The sequence below is a fragment of the Poecilia formosa genome, unplaced genomic scaffold (assembly GCF_000485575.1).
Source record: "Poecilia formosa unplaced genomic scaffold, Poecilia_formosa-5.1.2 Scaffold53, whole genome shotgun sequence".
Lineage (NCBI taxonomy): Eukaryota > Metazoa > Chordata > Actinopteri > Cyprinodontiformes > Poeciliidae > Poecilia > Poecilia formosa.
Genome location: NW_006799992.1, coordinates 1,629,993 through 1,649,006, shown reverse-complemented (window position 1 = coordinate 1,649,006; position 19,014 = coordinate 1,629,993). Strand labels below are relative to the sequence as shown.

General features: G+C 39.5%; 2 protein-coding genes across 3 annotated transcripts in view; one reads left to right on the top strand and one right to left on the bottom strand.

Moving 5' to 3' along the window:
- The window catches only part of LOC103138645 (E3 ubiquitin-protein ligase RNF19A), a 19,718-nt gene extending 17,730 nt beyond the window's left edge, over positions 1-1,988 (bottom strand). The window contains exon 1 of the mRNA XM_007552928.2: positions 1,803-1,988. The gene's annotated coding sequence lies outside the window, so the exon portion shown is untranslated. The remainder of the gene's footprint in view (positions 1-1,802) is intronic.
- A 3,089-nt stretch (positions 1,989-5,077) lies between these two features.
- znf513a (zinc finger protein 513a) lies at positions 5,078-18,384 on the top strand. Of its 2 annotated transcripts, XM_007552923.2 has the most exons (5): positions 5,206-5,295; positions 8,255-8,364; positions 9,959-10,090; positions 13,487-14,284; positions 15,025-18,384. In XM_007552923.2, exons 2-5 carry the CDS (start codon positions 8,325-8,327, stop codon positions 15,972-15,974), a joined length of 1,920 nt encoding a protein of 639 aa, XP_007552985.1. In that variant the 5' UTR covers positions 5,206-5,295; positions 8,255-8,324; the 3' UTR covers positions 15,975-18,384. The 2 variants fall into 2 exon arrangements, with proteins under 2 accessions (XP_007552984.1, XP_007552985.1); XM_007552922.2 differs by lacking the exon at positions 8,255-8,364 and having other exon boundaries at positions 5,078-5,295.
- Positions 18,385-19,014: the final 630 nt, after the last annotated feature.

Sequence of the window (19,014 nt, the reverse complement as noted above, 5' to 3'; positions counted from 1 at the left end):
AAAGAAATAAAACTTTGGAACTAACTTCCTTTGAATACTTCTTTTTTTATCTACTTTTGTTTAATTTAGCTTTGTGAACTTTTATTTTATTTCCTGCGTGTTGAAGCACTTTGCAATTTTTATCTCGAAAGGTGCTCTATAAAAAAAAAAAGTTTTACTTATTCACATCATTACACAACATAAAAGAGCAGCTTGTAGTCATACTGTATTCTTGGATATGATTCAGTATGTCGTTTCGGAACAGGCAGCACAGATTTGGACAGGATTCGTCGGAAAACATCACAGGCAAAAATAATAAAAAACTAAAAATAAAAAAAAAAATAAAATAAAAGAGCAAATTTTTTATATGTAAAGAAAAAATGGACAATTTCATATAAAAACAACTTTCTTTTAACACAAGAGACACAATGACTTTGGGAAAGTAGAAGAAATGAACGTTCCATTAAAATCACCTGATTGTCATCTAATGCAGCTGCAAGTCACTCGCTAAGTAAAGACTAAAGGCTCAAAAAAAAACTCCAAAGAGTAAAAGTGAAGCATTGTTTAAAAAGAGCTCCACTGTTTTATTTTTATTTTTTCTCAAACCTGTTCTAATTGTTAAGCTTCTCATACTTTTACTACTTTTAAGAATTGGATGGTAGAAGCAAAAGAACACAGACTAACTTAAAACAATATATTGAAGAAGTGCAAGAGGGTGAAAACACCTGCATCTGTGTAATCAGAATGCCCATTTTAGGTCAAATGCTTACAGCAAAATTCTCATAGGGACTTGTGGAAATAATGTTTCTAAATTGCACAACTCTGAATACTAAATGCACAGAACATATGCTATTGCAAGTGCTGAAAAAGGACAATGACAGATGGGATTGTTTCACAATCTGAATTCTGCCCCGAAGCTGCTCGTCCTCCTTAGAAATCCCCGCCACCCTCTCAAAGGGAAAAGAAACAGTTTTCTGGCTTTTCTCTTGACCTCCTCTCTTTACAGCAGTTTTTTTTTCTTTTCTTTATTTGTCGTCCTCTTTGACACCTGTTAATGATGAAGTTTCTTTTGAATCTGGGGGCCATGTTTGCAGCCTCTGAAGAGGGAAACCCGTTGGCATTTAAACATATCTGTGCGCTGGACAGATGCCCACAGCAGCAATGCGGGTTTTAGAAGCACGAGAATGACCTCAGCCTACACACACACGCACACGCGCACGCACGCACGCACACACTGATGCTTTCAGAGGAATTCCTGACCAAAACACACAGCTCCACTCTGAAAGCCTGTAGTTATATGTTGCCGTAGAAGCTATTAAGTAACCACTTCATGAAATTATGTTGAAATGCTGCCTATTATTAAGGGGTTTTGACTTATGAAAATGTACAAAAAGGGCGGCAGTCCTCCCAAACTTTTTGATATATTTAATTATACAATTTATGTCCAAAATTCTCTTTAACCAGGCCTAAGTGAGCAAAAGGCTATACAGGACGTGCAGCTTTAGATACAATGAACTATAACAGCACACCGACAAAAATCAGCCCTTCAGGGCCTCCTCGCGCATTTCAAAGTTATTGTCACGTTTTATATACATTTTTTGAATGATTTACGAAGGGGTTTGTCCAGCGCATCAGCGTGCTGTTGCAGGGAGTGGCATGTTTAACAGGCGATGCACAGTCGCATTCACCTCTACCTCCATTGCATCCCACATGGACTCGGCTGAAAACAACAACAAACCCGTCCGATTGCGCATCCTAATGTTATCCTCCGTAGCGGATCACACCTAAATCATTTCCATTGCGTAAAAATTGCGTTTTCTTACCTTTTCCCCTCCTCTATGCAGCGCCTCTTTCGCTTATGCAGCGTACACAATCCACAACTGGCTCCTCCCCATCCAGGAGCGAACAGTAGCACAGATACCGTCTCCTCCTCTTTGCTGCCGCACAAAGAGCGGATCATGGGATGGACAAAGCTGCAAAGCGGAGGGGGCAAAGGGGGGGCGGGTACGGTGGTCAGCCCGAGAAGGAGAGGGTGTCTTCGAGCCAGTCTAGCGGTGGCAACCCCGGTGGCTTTTGCACACTGCAGTGACAGCAGCCTGAAAAGTGACGCAGAATCCCAGGATCCCCTATTTATAATTCCCACACCAGCCCCATAACAAAACACGCTGAACCCCACAGACGTATGTGTATGGCTGCTGTTCCAAAAATAGCATCCGCATTGCTGAAGTTTTGACACCCCTTGAACCTTTTCACGTTTTGTTTCATTACTGCTAACTTTTCAAATGTTATCTTAGGCTAACACAGAGCACTGCACAGCACAGTTCTGAAGTGGAAGAAAAAAAAAAGTGGTTTTTATTAAAAATAAATACATATATAAAAATGTTTTTAAAAAAAACAAAAACAAAGCCACATTCAGAGTCAGAAGCATAAGCAAAGTAAGCTACTGCTTAGGGCCCACAGGTTTTAGCAGAGGGGCCTCAAGATGATTTCTCATTTTACAGAATGACCTCAAACTCTTCCTCCATGTTTCACACATCAAAATAGCATTACGTAGGCTCTTCTAAGCTGGTTTGTGTGGTTATGCCTGTCATTTAAGTTCCCCTTACCAGTAAGGGGATGTTAATGACACTGAGAATTTTAAGAAACACAGACTGTTTAGAAATTCTGATAAACCTTCACTTTGCTATCCTTCAGTTGTTTAAACCAGACCAGATTAAGTCAGTATTTGATCATTTTGCAGTTGACGATGTGTTCAAAGTTCTTGAAGTGTTCTACATTCCCCCCGCTTCAAGTCTCGTTGATAAGCTCTTGTTCAGTTTTTGATCTGTAGTGTTTGTCTCTGACCTGCCACAGATAACAGGACTTGTTGCAATGCTATTTAGAGTAAGAGTACAAACAGTACAGTACAAACAGCAAAGTAGCAATGTTACAAATGCACTCCAAATCATAAGCGTTTATTACAATATGTTTGCATTAAATTATTTTGTATTGAACAATTTTCAGAGATGTTAAAAATAAAAAAAAGGTCTACTGTCTTGTTCTTGAGATAGTTTGTTAATTAATATAATTATCAGACTAATTTCAAGGTGACTTAATCCAGACCTAATTTAATTAGAGAATGAATCGACTTTTTTGGGAGCAAAATTAATGTACGTAGCTGAACATAGACAACAACATCGGTAGCCTACAGGCTACTTCTTAAGCTTAAGGTGCTGTATAGATATTAGCTAGCTAGTCATCCTTTAGCTAACATTACCTGCATCCAACAGCTTTACTCAACTCAGTCGGTCAGTTTGGGGGAAAAACTGTGAAAAGTTCTTTGCGTTTTGCTGTCATGATTATAACACACCTGCGTAGCTCTGCACAGCAGTAGCAGATCTCCTTCACTGCCGCACAGGTGTAAACCCAGCGCGAGCGTCGTAGCGCTCATGTTGCGTTTAAAGGCGGCTCGGAAAAACAGGTTACAACATGTTAACAACGGATTAAACAGTTTTAACTGCTGATAAAAGAGACAGAGGACACAGATATGGGAAGTGTGGAAGCCTCTACTGTATCAAATTTACTGAGGAATAACAGAGAGTTGGCCGTTCTAAGGTAAAAACCCAGCGCATACAGCAGTCATGGTTTTTTGTGTTTGTTTTTTTATTTTCATTCAAACGGCTCCCCCCACCCCCCTGCAATGGCACGGCGCCCCCCCAGGGGGCGCGCCCCACAGTTTGGGAACCTCTGAGTTAAGTCATTGATATGCTGCACTTTAGTAGGTTTAAATATAATTAAATCCATAATGTGTTTATATTTTTGAGGTTTGCATACCCGATATGTGCTATATATTATATCATTCACATAATCCCCTAATCTCATTTGACCAAAATATTAACATTAGTAAACAGATGTTGAGAGAAAACCGTAGGGAATGTTTTTAGTATCGGAAACAAAATGTTGGCGCACAATAGTCAAGATTCATCCCGCCAGGAAAATCAAAACATCCGGTTTGAACCACAAACCTTCAAAATAAAAGACGTAACCATAGCGAACAGAGCAAAGGCGAAGACGACGCTCTTGCCAGGTAAGATCAAAATCAAACTTTTTGAGCTACAAGGCTGTGTGTCAAAGAGAAAGTAAGATATCGATCAGAAAAGTGAGAATTAATGAGAAATTGGGCGGAGTTGCATCCTGAATAATTACCAGTATACCAGACTATAATTATTCTATTGGCCATTCTTTAGCCAAATAAAATGGCTAGTCATTCTGTTTGACTATAGCCAGAAGTCAAATAGAATGACTGAGGTAAAAGCATAATCATGTTAGAATGACCTCAAAGTGCAGACTAAAGTCCAATTAGACTTAAATATTAATGTTTCTATATGGCCTCGTCCTTGTTTTACAAATAAAGTGTACAAATATTAGTCTGCAGTTGTGTAAAGTTGGTAGGAAATTTTCAAGACAAGAAGATTGAGAGTTGTAATTGCAGTTAAAAGTAGTTTTCTAAAGCTTTTGACTCAGGGAGGATGCATACCATGTTCTACAAATGTTCAGTAGTAGAACATTTTAAAAATCACATATTATACACATATTCTACATCACCTCTAAAGTGAAACATTATGGTGGCTGCATGATGCCGTAAAGATGCTCAACTTCAACAGGAACAACTTCAACAGGAACACATAGAAATATTATTAAAATTGCTAATTGTAATATGACAAAATATGAAAAAGTTTGAGACAATTAATGCACATAAAATGCACTCTAAATTTGACGATGGGTAATTTGGATTAAGGGTATTAGATGTATGTAAGTAGAATTGTGAGATTTTTGTCTGGACTAATGAATTACACTAATAGATTTACCATCTTATTTTTTACGTTTGTAGAAAGTACGAAAATTACTATTTCAGGTTAAGAACTGAAGGATAAACAAAAAAAAAATGAGTACGTTTTGGGCAAATTAGAATAATAGTTTTCTATCGTTCCCCCCAAATATACCGAGGGAAATCACCACCAAAGCAATTAAACAGTATTTAAAATACAAAGTACCACAAAGTTTGTGTTGAGTAAAAGAAAGCTGACTTGCTTTTACTCTGAAAGGCAAAACCCGGAAGTACTGTCGTAGTTGTTGTTACCGTTGGCTTACAGGCGAGTCAGAAAATCAATTAAGTTATGAAAAATACCATTAATTGCCTTTCTTTGTCACCGCAGCCCATGAAGACATGGCGGATCTACAGATGTCGGGTGTTTGAGGAAATATTCTTCTCGTCTAATGAACAATTTACCGCAGATAAAAACCTTTCCCCTCGACTGGAATATTTACGGTATCTAGGTAAGTTAGCTTGATAGCTAACCAGTGAAGTTGACATTAGCTATTCGGCTAACTATGTTTTTCTGCTGCTGAAATATTCACTAAAGATGGTTCTTGTTACTCATTACTGCACAACAACGAGGACACTTTTAATTTTAGCTTCTTATAGGACTGGTTAACATCGGACACTGAAACGTTGCTGACATTTTTTCATGTTTGCATTGTGCAATTGTGTCCTGCAGTAAATAAAGGCATTTCAGCTTTGTTTTACTGCCTAGTACAGGATTTGTTCATGCTGTATTACAATTCCAGAGCGAATCTGTTAGCCATTTTTGCTGAAGCATCTTAATGGCTTTTGTTTACGCTCTGCACATGCTCCACATGGAAATGAGAATGCGCCCTGCAGTGGTTTATACCCTTTTTTTCAGCTGTTATGTTTCAGCTTTGTTCATTGTAACGTGGTAACAAACTACGGGGAGGGGGAACTATTCTGATATTAAATTGCCGTCTCAAATTTATACTTTGCGATCCTTAAATTGCACTGATCCTAGATTCTTGAGACCGGGCAAGAAAGACGATGATGTTTATTGTTCTCGATATACACATTTATATGACTTGACTTTATATGACTTTATAATATATTATAAAGTCAAAATTGTTCCGTTGACGTTATTCTTATGGCTAGAAATATCACTTTGTTTACGTTTTGAAAACGGAACTCCAAGTCAATTTTACTTGGTGAAGATTATAATTGAATGATCCTAAGATGAATTAAAAAAAACAAAACAAACTTTTTTTCTCAGGTTCCAATGTAAATGAAAATCTATCCATCCTTTAAAGGGCAATTTGGAATGACCAATTACTGTTACAGATTACAGATTATAGAGGCAATTGTTGGGTTGTATTGGCTGTTCTACGAGCAAAATGGACTTAAAAGCATCTTGTGATTTACTTTTTTTAAGCATTTATTATAAATAAGATTAAAAAAAGTAGTTATTAGCACTAGCTTGTATGGCTGGGACAAGAACAACAATCAGGTACATCAGGACACCAAATAAATTCAGTAGTTCAGTTTTTATTTGTTCACCACTGTGGGCTGTATTTAATTATAGTTTTAAATATACTGTTTTATTCCTGATCTCATGGAGTCAAGAGTGGAATATATATATATTATTTTATTTATTTATTTTTTCTATAAGGTCAGGAAACCTTGCAGACTTTATTGTTGTTCCCTTAAATATCATGATGAACTGCGTGATAGTTCCTCATTCCTGCCTGTTGGAAGCTAATCCTCTTCCCCGATCTGAAGTCTTGAGCAGGTTTTCTTCCAGAATCATCCTGTGTTCAATTCCATATATCTTCACATCAGCATTGCTCCCCTCCACCCCCCTTCCCAATCCCCCTCATTCCTACTAAAGATATTTATGTCCACAGCATGATGTTGCTCCCACCGTATCTCGCAGTAAGGGACGTTGTGCTCATGGTCGTATATAAGCAGTGTGAGTTATCTTCAGCACATAGCGGTTTGCATGCTGGCCACATCGGCAAAGAGGTTTTCTGACCAGAAAACTTCCTTCTAGATTTTTGCTGCCCCACTTTCATCTTGGTACTTTTCCACAAAAGGGTGGAAAAGTGGCCAGATTTGTGGAGTGCATGAAAGTCCTGCAGACAGCTTCTCTCGCTCTCTGACTTGAGCTGAAGATCTTTGCAGCTCCTCCAGAGACACCATGGGCCTCTTGTCAGATTAATGCTCTCCTTCCCCGGGCGCTAGTTTGATTAGACTGCTATGTCTTGGTAGATTTACAGTTGTGCCATTTTTCTTTTCTTATTTTTTATTTATTTATTTTTTTCATTTTAGAATAATGAATTGATCTCTGTGAGATGCTAAATGCTTTGTATATCTCTGTATACATTGAACCTGCTTTAAACTTCTCCACAACTTTCTGCTTGACCTGTCTGGTGTGTGTCTTTGTCTTCATGACGCTGCTTGTTCGCTAAAATTATCAAGCAAACATTGGAGGCCTTCAAAAAATAGCTTATACTAAGAATAAATTATACATAGTTGGACTTAATTTGGTAATTAAGTGACTTCTAAAGGCATTTTTATTTGTACAAAAAAAAACAAAAAACTTTTGAAACTTATTAAGTTTTGCACCATTACGTGTTGGTCGATCCCTTTTCAATAAATCATAGATTGTCGTATCATGACAACATGAGAAAAGGTTAGGGGGTACAGGTACTTATTGAAGGCACTGTCCGTACAGTGCCTTCAAAAGCCACAAACAAAATGGCTTTTGTTTGTGTAGCTCTGGGTAATAATGTGTGCGGTGTGCAGCCATTGTGATCTGTGTATCTTTTTTCTTTTTTTTTAAATTGAACACATCACATTGGAAGAATCTGGCTCATTTTCGAGGATTTAAATAAAAAAAAAAAAAGGCGTTTGGAAATTTTTAAGTTCTGGACACAGTTTTTTTCCCACGTTTCACTTAAATTGTTACTCCCTAAAGGAAAACAGTATTCCCTACTGGTAGCGCCCTCGTTTGTCAGGATAATGTGCCCACTAGGGCTGCACAGTATGTCACAAACTTATTGTTATTGCTGTGTTAATAAACATCTCAGGCATATTGCGAAGAATCGTCTGGACTGTAATAATCGTTAGCTAATTATGCAAGCATAACGCCTTCCTGCTCTCCATGACTGTAGCATAATTGAGAGCATTTGATCATGCAGAATAAAAAAATCTAAGTTTGCATGTGAGTGGCTTGACCTTCAAAGCCTATTAAAGACATTGACTAGGCCTTTAAATTGTTAAAGATTTCAGTCCAGTCAAGCGTCTGTCATCTATGGGAGCTGCTGCAAATGTGTGGGTGCCTGACAGGACCGCAGACCTTTAGAGAGGAGCTCGGATGTTGGGTGCATGCGCACAATGATGTGGCTGATTGGGGGAATTGGATACTTTCAAAATATTTTATCCGAACAGATGACAATGAGCTGATGGTTGTGGAAGTCTGGAAGAAGACGCTGGACAGAAGAGAGAGGCTGACCGGAAGATGCCAAGAAAAAAACAGCAGAATCCACAGCCAGTCAAGTGTAGGTGCTCTATGGATCTTCTTAAAGTTGACTGTTGTTGTTGTTTTTACATAAGTCCTGAACAACAGAACCATCATTTGAAACGGTTTCTGTTCTCGGTCCATGTCTTCACATCAAATTGACTCGAAGATCAGCTGTTCAGTTACCACTGGGCTGTTCTCAAACTTATTTAAAAACGACTTCAGGAAGGATTTTAGAAGACGTAAGATTTTGCTGTTTTCGTTCTGTGTTTGATCATTTTTGCAGTTTGATGTGAAATTAAAATATGACTATATTATCGAGCTATATTTTGAAGATGTACCCGATGTATTTGATATATTCTTCATAAACAGTGCCGCTGACATATTGAGTTTTTTTTGTTTTTTTGTTTTTTAGATTAAGGACTTTTGTGTAGTCTTCATACTCTTTGTACTGCGTCTTTACCATTAGGAGAGAACTTGGTATTCCCATACGTGATTTTTGTAAAGTAAAAACAATATTTACAGATAATCCAAACTCCTTGGTCGTCTCTTGTGCTCTCTTTTTCTTCAGCTCACCCAAAAGTTTGCCATTGGATTTAATGCAGGGGACTTACTTTTTATGTCCAGTGAACCGTTTCTGTTCAGTTTGGGGAGTTTTCTGGATCATTATCTTGCTGAAATGTCCATTGAAAACTGTTGTTTTGATTTCCTGGCAGAGGCAAATGCACACCAGCGCTCTCGGGACCTTTCGAAAAGAAATCGGCCCAGAAGCAGGGGAGTCGGCGCAGAAATACAGCCTGTACAAATTTTGAAAGTATCTTCTTTTAGCCCCACCTATGGATCTGTTTTACTGTTGCCCTTGGAAATTTGATGCGTTTACCTGGCTTTAGTTGTTTTGATAAATCTCATAGTCTGTAATCCCTCAACAGGTCTGTTAGCGTGACGTCAGTCTTTCCAAAATCTGTAAAGACTGTGAAAGTCATGTAGTGTGTCCCAAGCTTTAAGTCTCATCTAAGTCTCGGTGGCATTTAGCAAATTACAAATATCTACATTTTGGGTGGTTAAAAATACGCTTTTTCTCCAGGAAGAAATGGGCAAGTGAAGCCATTTCCTGTCGTAAGAAGATTTAACGCTCATCTGCCTTTCTTGAAAGAGTGTCGTCTCTTCTCTTTCCTATTTTGAAGAGTGGCAAACAGAATTCAGTGCATCATGTCACATTTAGACCCTTCGGGGAGAAAAAGAAAATCACAGATTAGTTAAACATTTCTCACCAACCTAAAAAAAAGTAAAGTAAAAATGGAAAATTTCTTCAAAACATTACAATTTTACTAGTATTTTACAGTATGTAGGTGCCAGTAATTTTGTTGACTTAAATTAGAGGTGTCATTTTTATGGAAGAGTCAGTTTTACATTATGAAACTGTAATAAAATCCTTACAAAGTAAAATTTTAAGGTGTCATCTGGTGTAGTTGCGATAAAAAGAGCAACATTCGGCCGCTGTTAACAGTTTTTGTTTACCTTAGTGTCTTTGGAGAAAACACCAAAGGCTTTATGTGGACTGTTTCAAATATTTCAAACCATTAAATGTTTTATTTATTTATTTATTTATTTATTTATTTATTTTCTGACCACAGTGGATTCTGAAGATGGTGTAGCTGCTGACGCTCCTGGAAACCTTCCCTTAGACACAGACTTCCTTCTAGAACAAGACCTTGTGTTTGGTGATGCAGACCACGACAGAATTCTAGGCTTGGAAAAGTTTGCAGGTTTGTGGGACTTTTATTTATTTATCTATTTTTTAGGAACTGAGTTTGTGTCTATGTTTTTTAAATTCTCAAACTGGTGAAAACCACCGTAAAGCTGAGTCTGGTTTTATGTCGTATTTAAACATAAAACCAGGGTTCCTACAAAGTCTGGAATATGTTGAGTTTGAATTGATTGTTTTTTACGGTGCGGGTAAGTTTGAAAAAAACAACTATTGACAAATATTTGTATGTCCAGGCTTTATCTTGAAATATTAAAACGCAACATATTTCTAGAGGAAATCTGGTTTAGCTTCACACTTTCCATTGCAGTCATTTGGTGTTGAAGACGTCTCCAACTCTTGTAAGTTTTTCGCTGCTTCATTTTAGATTCCCAGTTGCAAAATTGAATATTTGATGTCGGACAAGTCATAAAAAAACTTGAATGCGAGGTATTAAAATGATGAGTTAGGCTACAGCCTGCTAATGATGCTGAAGATGACTTCTGATTTAAAGCTATTTTTTTTTTTATTATAATGGTGAAAATTAAACTGGATGCGTTGTATTGGATGAAAGTTATTGATTAATGAGTTCATCTAAAGTTGACTGGTAAACGATTGACTAACGATCAATTGATAAGCTGCCATTTCTTAAAAAGTGTTCTTGTGTCTGAAGAGAAAACTGTCTTTCCATAACAGAAAGGGCAAAACACATTGTTCCAAAAGGTGAAAAAAAAAGATGTTTTTAATGATTTCTCAGCCTTTGGACAACTAATTAATTGGCATGTAATTAGAAGTTCCAACGTTTACCGAAATTTAGTAAGGTGATCAATACATCCTATAATTTATTAATGTCAGGGGGGAAAAAATATTGTCATATGAAGTATTACTTTAATCTTTTGTGGTTTGAAACCCAGTTGTAAGAACAAAAGACGGCGGCTCACGGATTTCTTTCGAAGCCTTTCCACTTTTTGTTCTCTTGAACTTTGGGTTCTGTTTTGTCTCGTCTCACAAACCGAAAGGATTGACACACGACCTCGGTGTTTTTATTCATTTGTTAGCCTGGTTGTTTCTTTGTTTTTTTTTGTTTTTTTTTTGTTTGTTTGTTTGTTTTGTTTTTGTTTCTTTCTTTTTTTTCTATTTGTTATGCTTTCCACCTACATCGCTGCAGTTTTTGGCGATGGCGTGTAACAGGCAGCACACATTTCGCTGCGTGGCTGTTTGTCAGACCGAGTGAACTGAAAAACGAGAAAGCGAAAGAAGGAGCCGAGACGCGAACGTTATATAAGGGACATAAAGACGGGACCATTACCATCAAGGACATCATCATGAGAAGGCATTTATTCATCATCATGTGCTGCCTCTGCTCACGCTACTCTACCTCCATTATCGTTTCCCCATCATCATCATCATCATCATCATCATCATCATCATCATCATCATCTTCTTCTGGCCTCATCATCATCATCATCATCATCATCATCATCATCTTCTGGCCTCATCATCATCATCATTATCATCATCATCAGAAGCAGCAGCCTCACCATTGCAGTCATCATAATTATCATTAGGCCTGGTAATCATCCATGAGGGGTTTCCATGGGCCGGGATAAAAGGCCGGCTCCAGATCTCGCCTTCCTCACTTTGTGCTTCAGCATCTGGAGAGGAAGGTGGTCTCGGTCCTGCTCGTTCGGCCCTCGAGAGCTCGGCACGTCAAAGCATTGAATCTTTTTACTCCACCGTCTGGGAGAAATAGATTTTCCTACCTCTAAAAATACACTCGGCTTAGTCTGTGAGTATCATTTCATTCACTAAAAGGATTTTACTGTGAAGTGAGGCTTTGTCTGCCTGAAAGTTTTTTTTTTTGTTTGTTTTGTTTTCTTTGCTACAAGTTATCACTTAAGGGAGTGAGTTTTTAATGTTCAAAAATGTCATTACATTTACTTTTCCACCTCTTCTCTTTAATCTGTTTTATTTTTTTATCCGTTTTCTACACTCAACATTGTCTGTGTAGCTGTGTGTGTGGCAAAGTGCCAACCCCGCCCTGAATGCCTCCGCTGTGCACACTGAAGTTTGAAATGAATTCTGTGCTCAGGTTTTAATTTGAGAAACGGTGAAAGCAGCTGAGCTTGTTTGAACATGTCCATAGGAATTATCATAGCTAAGTCTTAAGACGGTTGAAGTGACATGAACATAGTGAAGGCTCACCGTAACGTAGTGGAAAAGGAAGAGCTGGCTCGTTTCACTCTATGCAGCCACACCGTTTGGTTAATATATGCACCGTCTGATTACTAAGAGTATTCCTGTTCATTAGATTTTTCCTACTTTTGTCATGTTAGAACCATAAATGTATGTATGTATGTAATATACTGGGGCTTTAAATAATAGACCAACAAAAAAATAGTGCATAATTGTGAAGTGGAGAGAAAAAGGAGCAGCGCTTTTCACAAAAAAATTAAAAATCTGAAAAATGTTGGTTTGCATTGTGTTTGCCCCCCTTTACTCTGCTAGCCCTGTAGAAGTTCAGCGCAAACAATTAATGAACAAGTAATTTGCTTTTGGTATTAATGGAGCTTTTCAATTAAGACATTCAAATCCAAAAACATTTCATCCCAAGGGAAAATTAAATCTCATAACTCATATCATCCAAGTTTGCTTAAAGAGTCGTCGTGGTAGAACCGCACACCCAGCTTTAGCAGGAGAAGCAGCCAAAAGGATTGGGCTGTCACCAGGGGAGCTGCAGCGGTTTGCAGCTCAGGTGTTGAAAGAACAACTCTTAACCTCCATTAACATTCCACGGATACGTTCTTTAAAGAAGAGAAGTAAGAAGGCAGCAGAGGTTGAAAGAAATTAAGACGTAGTCATGTTTGTAGTTTTCCGCAAGCCATAAAGTGACAGAAAGTGTTCTTGTTGTACCTGTGGGAAAAGGAATTTTATTTTTAGTGATTAAATTGATTAAAAACTTTGCACTCTATCTAGGTTAATATTTGTTGGGGGTAAAAATGAAAACCTTTTTAGAATTGTATGCCGCCTTGTGTTGATTGATCACAGAAAATCTCAGTAAAAACAACAGAAGTTTACGACTCAATAGGAGAAATTCAAGGCGTGTAAACACTTCTTTAGGATACGGTAGATGGAATCATAACAAATGTAGTTTTGTTCTGTCTGTTGAACTGGGAGCCACTTTTATGGAGCACTTATGCAAACAGCAGTGTCCCATAGAAAATACTTTCTTAATAAGGAACGTAAATGGAATCTAAAAAAAAAGACTTTAACTGCATTGTGTTTGTTCTTCAAACTTCATCTCAAAATCATGTTGTTTTTTTTTGTTTGTTTGTTTTTTTAAGCTGTGCACATTTGTGAGAGTTGTATTCACTTTGTGGGCCTTTAGGATGAAATGTGTTTGTTTTTTGTTTTATAGAAGTAGCTGCTGAGATCGGTTTCTCCGTGTGTCCTCTGGGTGATGAGGAGAGCTCTTCCTACAGCCAGCTCAGTATGGAAAGTGAAACGGACAACTCGCGCAGCACAGCCGACAACAGGAGGGAATGCCAGAGCCGAGGGACTCAATCCGAGCCAATGTTTCCTCCTTACCTTTCCTGTAGGGTCTGCGGACAGCTCCGCGACGAACCTCTCGGCCTGGGCATGGACCTGGTTGGGCCTTACTGCCTTAGGTGTTGCAAAGCCTCCAGGGAGGCGAAAAGCTCAGACTTCTGCTCTCCTTTCGGGAGCGGCGGCGGGGTTCGCTCCGGTTTGCAGATTCGTACGAATTCCCAGCCTGATTGCGAGGGCTTGGGGAACGGGGTGGGCGACAAGGAAGAACTGTCCGCCGAGGACAGACTGCTCAAGCAGCACTCGTGCCACCTCTGTGGCTTTTCCTCTCGCTATGCCAACCACGTGAAGCGTCACATGAAGACGCACAACGGGGAGAAGCCCTTCAACTGCCCTCTGTGCACTTACGCCTCAGCCCAGCTGGTGAACCTGCAGAGACACTTGCGCATCCACACTGGGGAAAAACCCTACAAATGTGAGACGTGCGCTTTCGCCTGCAGTTCCCTTGGAAACCTCAAGAGGCACCAGCGCATGCATGTGCCTAATTTGCCCCAGATGCACTCTGCAGGGGTGGGGCAGGACGCTCCACCTCAACCTGTGTGTGGCCACAACAGCCTGAAGAGACCTGGGAGTGAGCAAAGACCCAATGAGGAAGTGACTGGTGCTTCAGGTAAGACTTCCTGTAATTTTAACTATTGGACAACACACAAAAAAAATAAAAAATCAACTTAATTGAAGTTGGTTGTAACATAATTGTAATTAACTTTTATAAAAAAAAATATGTTTTTTGCAAGTTTGTTAAAACTGCTACCATATCTGATCTGATTGGATGAAAACAATCAAACTCCTATGCCTTCACCCTGTGGTCCTACTGCCATCTGTAGCAATACACAGCTTGGTCAGAAGCAACCAATCAGAGCCAGAATGAAGGGTCTTAATGCTGTCAGTCAACCGTGTGTACACGCTGCTTAATGTCCTAAAGGCACAGAAACAACTTAATGTTGCAGGATGTTAAAGATTAATGTTTACTCGGTGTCATCAGCGGCCCTGCTAGTTAACAGCAGGCTCTGATGTGGGGGAGGAGCTGTATAGCTCCTGGCTCTGATTGGCTGTTTCTGACTGGCACGGGTGTATTTCTGTAAATAGACCACTGGGAGGAGCCAGAGAAGCTTAAAAAATAAAAATATTTCACAGATTACCTTTCTCATGTCATACTGTCAGTTTTAAAAATGTAGAAAACTTATTTTATTTTAATAAAAGTTAAATAATGCAGCTTTAAAGGGATATAAATGTTTTTGCAAAGCACTTTCAATTGTTACTATAACTGTCTTGAAATATATTTCATATGACTTAATAACTCACTCTGTAACTTTTTTCTTTTTGTTTGTTTGGGTTTTTTTGCCCCCAAAGTCTCTGAGGTTGCAAGGCCAACCTCTAACCTGAGTTTGGGGGCCCAGAACAGTGACTACCTGTCGGTCTTTGATAACTTGAAGGGAGCATCTCCTCCCCCCATCCCTGCGTCCAACCCAGCTCCTGGCCACCAGCCTCCCTCTCTGCTGGAGATGACCGGCAGCGGTAGCAGCAGGACTACTCGAGGGTCCGTGGCCGAAGGCGCAGCGCTCCCGACTCCACTTTTCCCGTTTACCTGCCGGCTATGCGGGGTCGTCCTGGAGGACGAGGACGGCTCCTCAGCCCAGATTTGTGCCAAGTGTACCCTTGAAATGCTGACCAAGGACTCCTCATCGTCTCCGAACAGCCCCGGTGAGCGCAGTGACAAGGTCTACACCTGCGCCGCCTGCCCCTTCCTCACCCACTACCCCAACCACTTGGCGCGCCACATGAAGACTCACAGCGGCGAGAAGCCGTACAAGTGCCCCCAGTGCGACTACGCCTCGGCGCACTTCGACAACCTCAAGCGCCACCACAGGGTGCACACGGGAGAGAAGCCCTACAAGTGTCATCTGTGCGACTACGCCTGCGGGAACCTGGCCAACCTCAAGCGCCACCAGCGCGTCCACTCGGGCGCCAAGCCCTTCCAGTGCCCCGTGTGCAACTACAGCTGCAACCAGAGCATGAACCTGAAGCGGCACATGCTGCGGCACACCGGCGAGAAGCCGTACAAGTGTCAGGAGTGCGGCTACACCACCGGCCACTGGGACAACTACAAAAGACACCAGAAAAAACACGGCGTGGCCACTGACGGCTGGGTGAAAGTTCCCATGATCGGCACCGACGTGGAGGAGGACAGGAGGAAAGTGATGGGAGGCGGCATTCAGACTCACAGAAAAGAAGTCGGAGCCGATATGCAGTACATGCCGCGGGAGGCCGGGGCTGGCTGTACACTCAAGCTGCAAACTTAAGGTTGCATAATTCCTAACACAGCAAAACTAAGCTACCAGCAACTTGTTTCGATTGTTTTCACTGAGCCTTTTTATGGATTTAACGTGCATCTATCTCTCAGTGTCGCGTCGGATCCCTTCCATGGCTGCTAATTGTTCAGTAAGTGGAATCTGGCAGAGTTAGAAATTCATTTTTTCAATTTTTTTTTATGCCTTTTTGGTTTGAGTGTTTATTTTCTACAGTGTTTTTTTTTTTTTTCTTCATTTTTTCATGTCAGGGTAAAAAAGGGAACTCTGTGGAAGTTTTCTGTCTCACTGTGTAATCAGATACGGATATTTCACTCACGCTACACGCATGTTGTCATTTGAACGATGACACGACCAAATATCGCCATCCTTGTGGGACTCCTTCCCTTGTCTGCTCGAGCTGCCCTGACAAGTCATTAAAACATTTTTAATGCACAAGTTAGTTATTTTTGGTTCATTTTAAACGCAAATGAAATCAAATTGGTACTGAGTCAGTTTGGTTCTTTTCTTCTAAATGACATTTTTATTCTTAAGTGTGACAATTTTGTACCGACCCAGAACCGGACAGTGCATCTTTTAAGCAGATGGGTTCTGGAGACGACTTTATTGTGCTTTTTTTTTGTTTTGTTTTGTTTTGTTTTGTTTTGTTGTTTTTACTCAAGTTCAATCTCTGTTAGTGATATGCCTTCAGATTGCCGTATGTAATGCTATCAAAGTGCTATTTAATAGTACAGATATTGTGTTTGTCTTTATGAATGTGCCAGTAATTTAAACAATGCTGCCCTCACTCAAATAGTCCATTTTTATTTACTTCATTTTTTTTTTCTTTTTGCCAAAATCTCCTACGCTTCGTCTGTAAAAGTAAAGAAATGTGTTGATTAAGACTTAATTTAGCACCATAAATGCATGTGGAGCATGTTGATGGGGCGTCTTCGGCTTCCAGTCATTGGTCTAGATCTTCTACAAACAATTTTTATCCCGTGCTTATTGAAGCTCAATAATTCTGACACCTGTAGAGCTCCGTGTTCCTCTGAGTATAAGTAGATTAGCTCTCGACTAAATAAAGTTAAACTTGTTGTTCTGTTACTTTAGGTCCAGCCTTTAGGATTGTTGTAACGGGGCATTTCCTCGTATAAAAATACCGTATCGCTCAGTGTCGTTTATATCGATTTTTTTTTTTTTCGTCGTTACTGCTGATCCAAAAGTGCCAACTCGAAACAAAATTAAAGCAATAAATTAAAGACTTAAAACGTGTATAGCTAATTGTGAAATCGATCAGCGTTTGTTCACGCAATACTCGGCGTACTTCTTGCATTCAATTCAGACGCTTTCCATTTGTTTTTTATTATTTAAATCGTCCACACGCTGCTTTCTGGTATAATATTCTCCTGCTCTTCCTTTCGTGCTCACTTGCAGTCACTTTAGATAGCATAGTTTCCGCTCTCCGCACCATTTAGATGTGTACTCATTGTTTGCAGAGCTCAGTGGTGAAACCGGGTCATTAGCATCGACACGGAGCCAATAAGCAGAAAAAAAAAAAGACTTACAGTTGTGCTGCAGGCAATAATTGATCTCACATCCAGATTGATATGTTCTTATTTTATCCAATGGTTTCCCTGTGAAATAGTTCAGTATATATACCAGGAGCCATCCATCCATTATCTTCGAGAAAGCATGCTAACCAGATCACCAAGCCGCCTCAACCGGCTCCTCTCTATGTGGTGGAGCCTACCAAAAAAAAAGTAAAAAAAAAAAAATAAATAAATAAAAAAAATAAATGAATAAAATCCGGAGAAGGGGAGACGACCACTAGCATAAGTATAACAGAGATAAAGAACCGTGTATTGCCAGGTGAAGCATTGATTTAAATACTTTACATGCAGCCTAGAGATTAGTTTTATTTGCAATGTTTCAGGTTCATTTCTTCTCCTAACATATCAGTAACTTTTTACAGCTTAGCAACACATTTCATTGACGACAGTCTTTCAACGGAAGACCTCTGCTTTAATTTCGTTTGCTATTTACTGTGAGATTTCTTTTTTCTTTTAACCTGAAAAGAGATTAATCAAATAAGAAAGCATGTGAACACGTGATAGTTTTATTTCTCTAATGTGGCTGTAATGCACATCTCAGACGTGCATTTTTTTTCTTTGACTGTGCCGTGTCATTTAGCTGCCATGTTTGGAAAATAAGAACTGTGATTTAATGTTAAGTGTTTGTGAATGACTATTTTATGCAAGGGAGACATTTTCCAGGTTGCAAACCCGACATGTCACAATGAGCCCACGGATTTATATTTCCCGCAGGTGGGCCGTTTCTGTTTTTACGACGACGTCATTAATGCCTTAAATGAGGAGTTTGAAATAAATACCTGGAATACGCATCGTTGGATGTAAAACATCGAGCTAATCGTCTGTTTTGTTGTCTTTGTCTTTGGTCACACAATCAAATTTGTCTGTTTTGCTCATCACAACTATAACTTGTTTCAGCTTTCATGGGCAAAATAACCTCAATAATACAATCTGCATGTCTGAACAGATACGTCTGAGGGAAGGGGTATATTTTATTTTCAAAATAAAAATTCTAATGTTGAAAACTTTACTCTCCATGTTGAGTGGTTAAATGGTGGTTAATTGCCACAGTTTGTAACTTTTATAAACAATGTATATATTATTTACATATTTATTACAACTGTCGCCATGTTGTGACAGCGAAACGTGACAACAAAAAAAAACTGAAAAAAGTCAAGTTCCTCAGTCAATGCACCGTTTCCAGTCAGAAATAACCTGTCAGAGCCACACTAATGTATAGCAGCGTGTGCAATAATGCTAATGTATAGCAGCGTGTGCAATAATGCTAATGTACACGCTGCTGAATGTGCTAATGGCAGAGAAACAACTTGCCATTACAGAAATACTGTTTACTCGTGATCAGTGGCCATGCTAATTAGCTGGCACAATCCCTGCTGACTTGTGTGGGAACCTAGAGGAAGGCTAGCAGAGAGCAACGGGGCGATGATTGACAGCACTAAAAC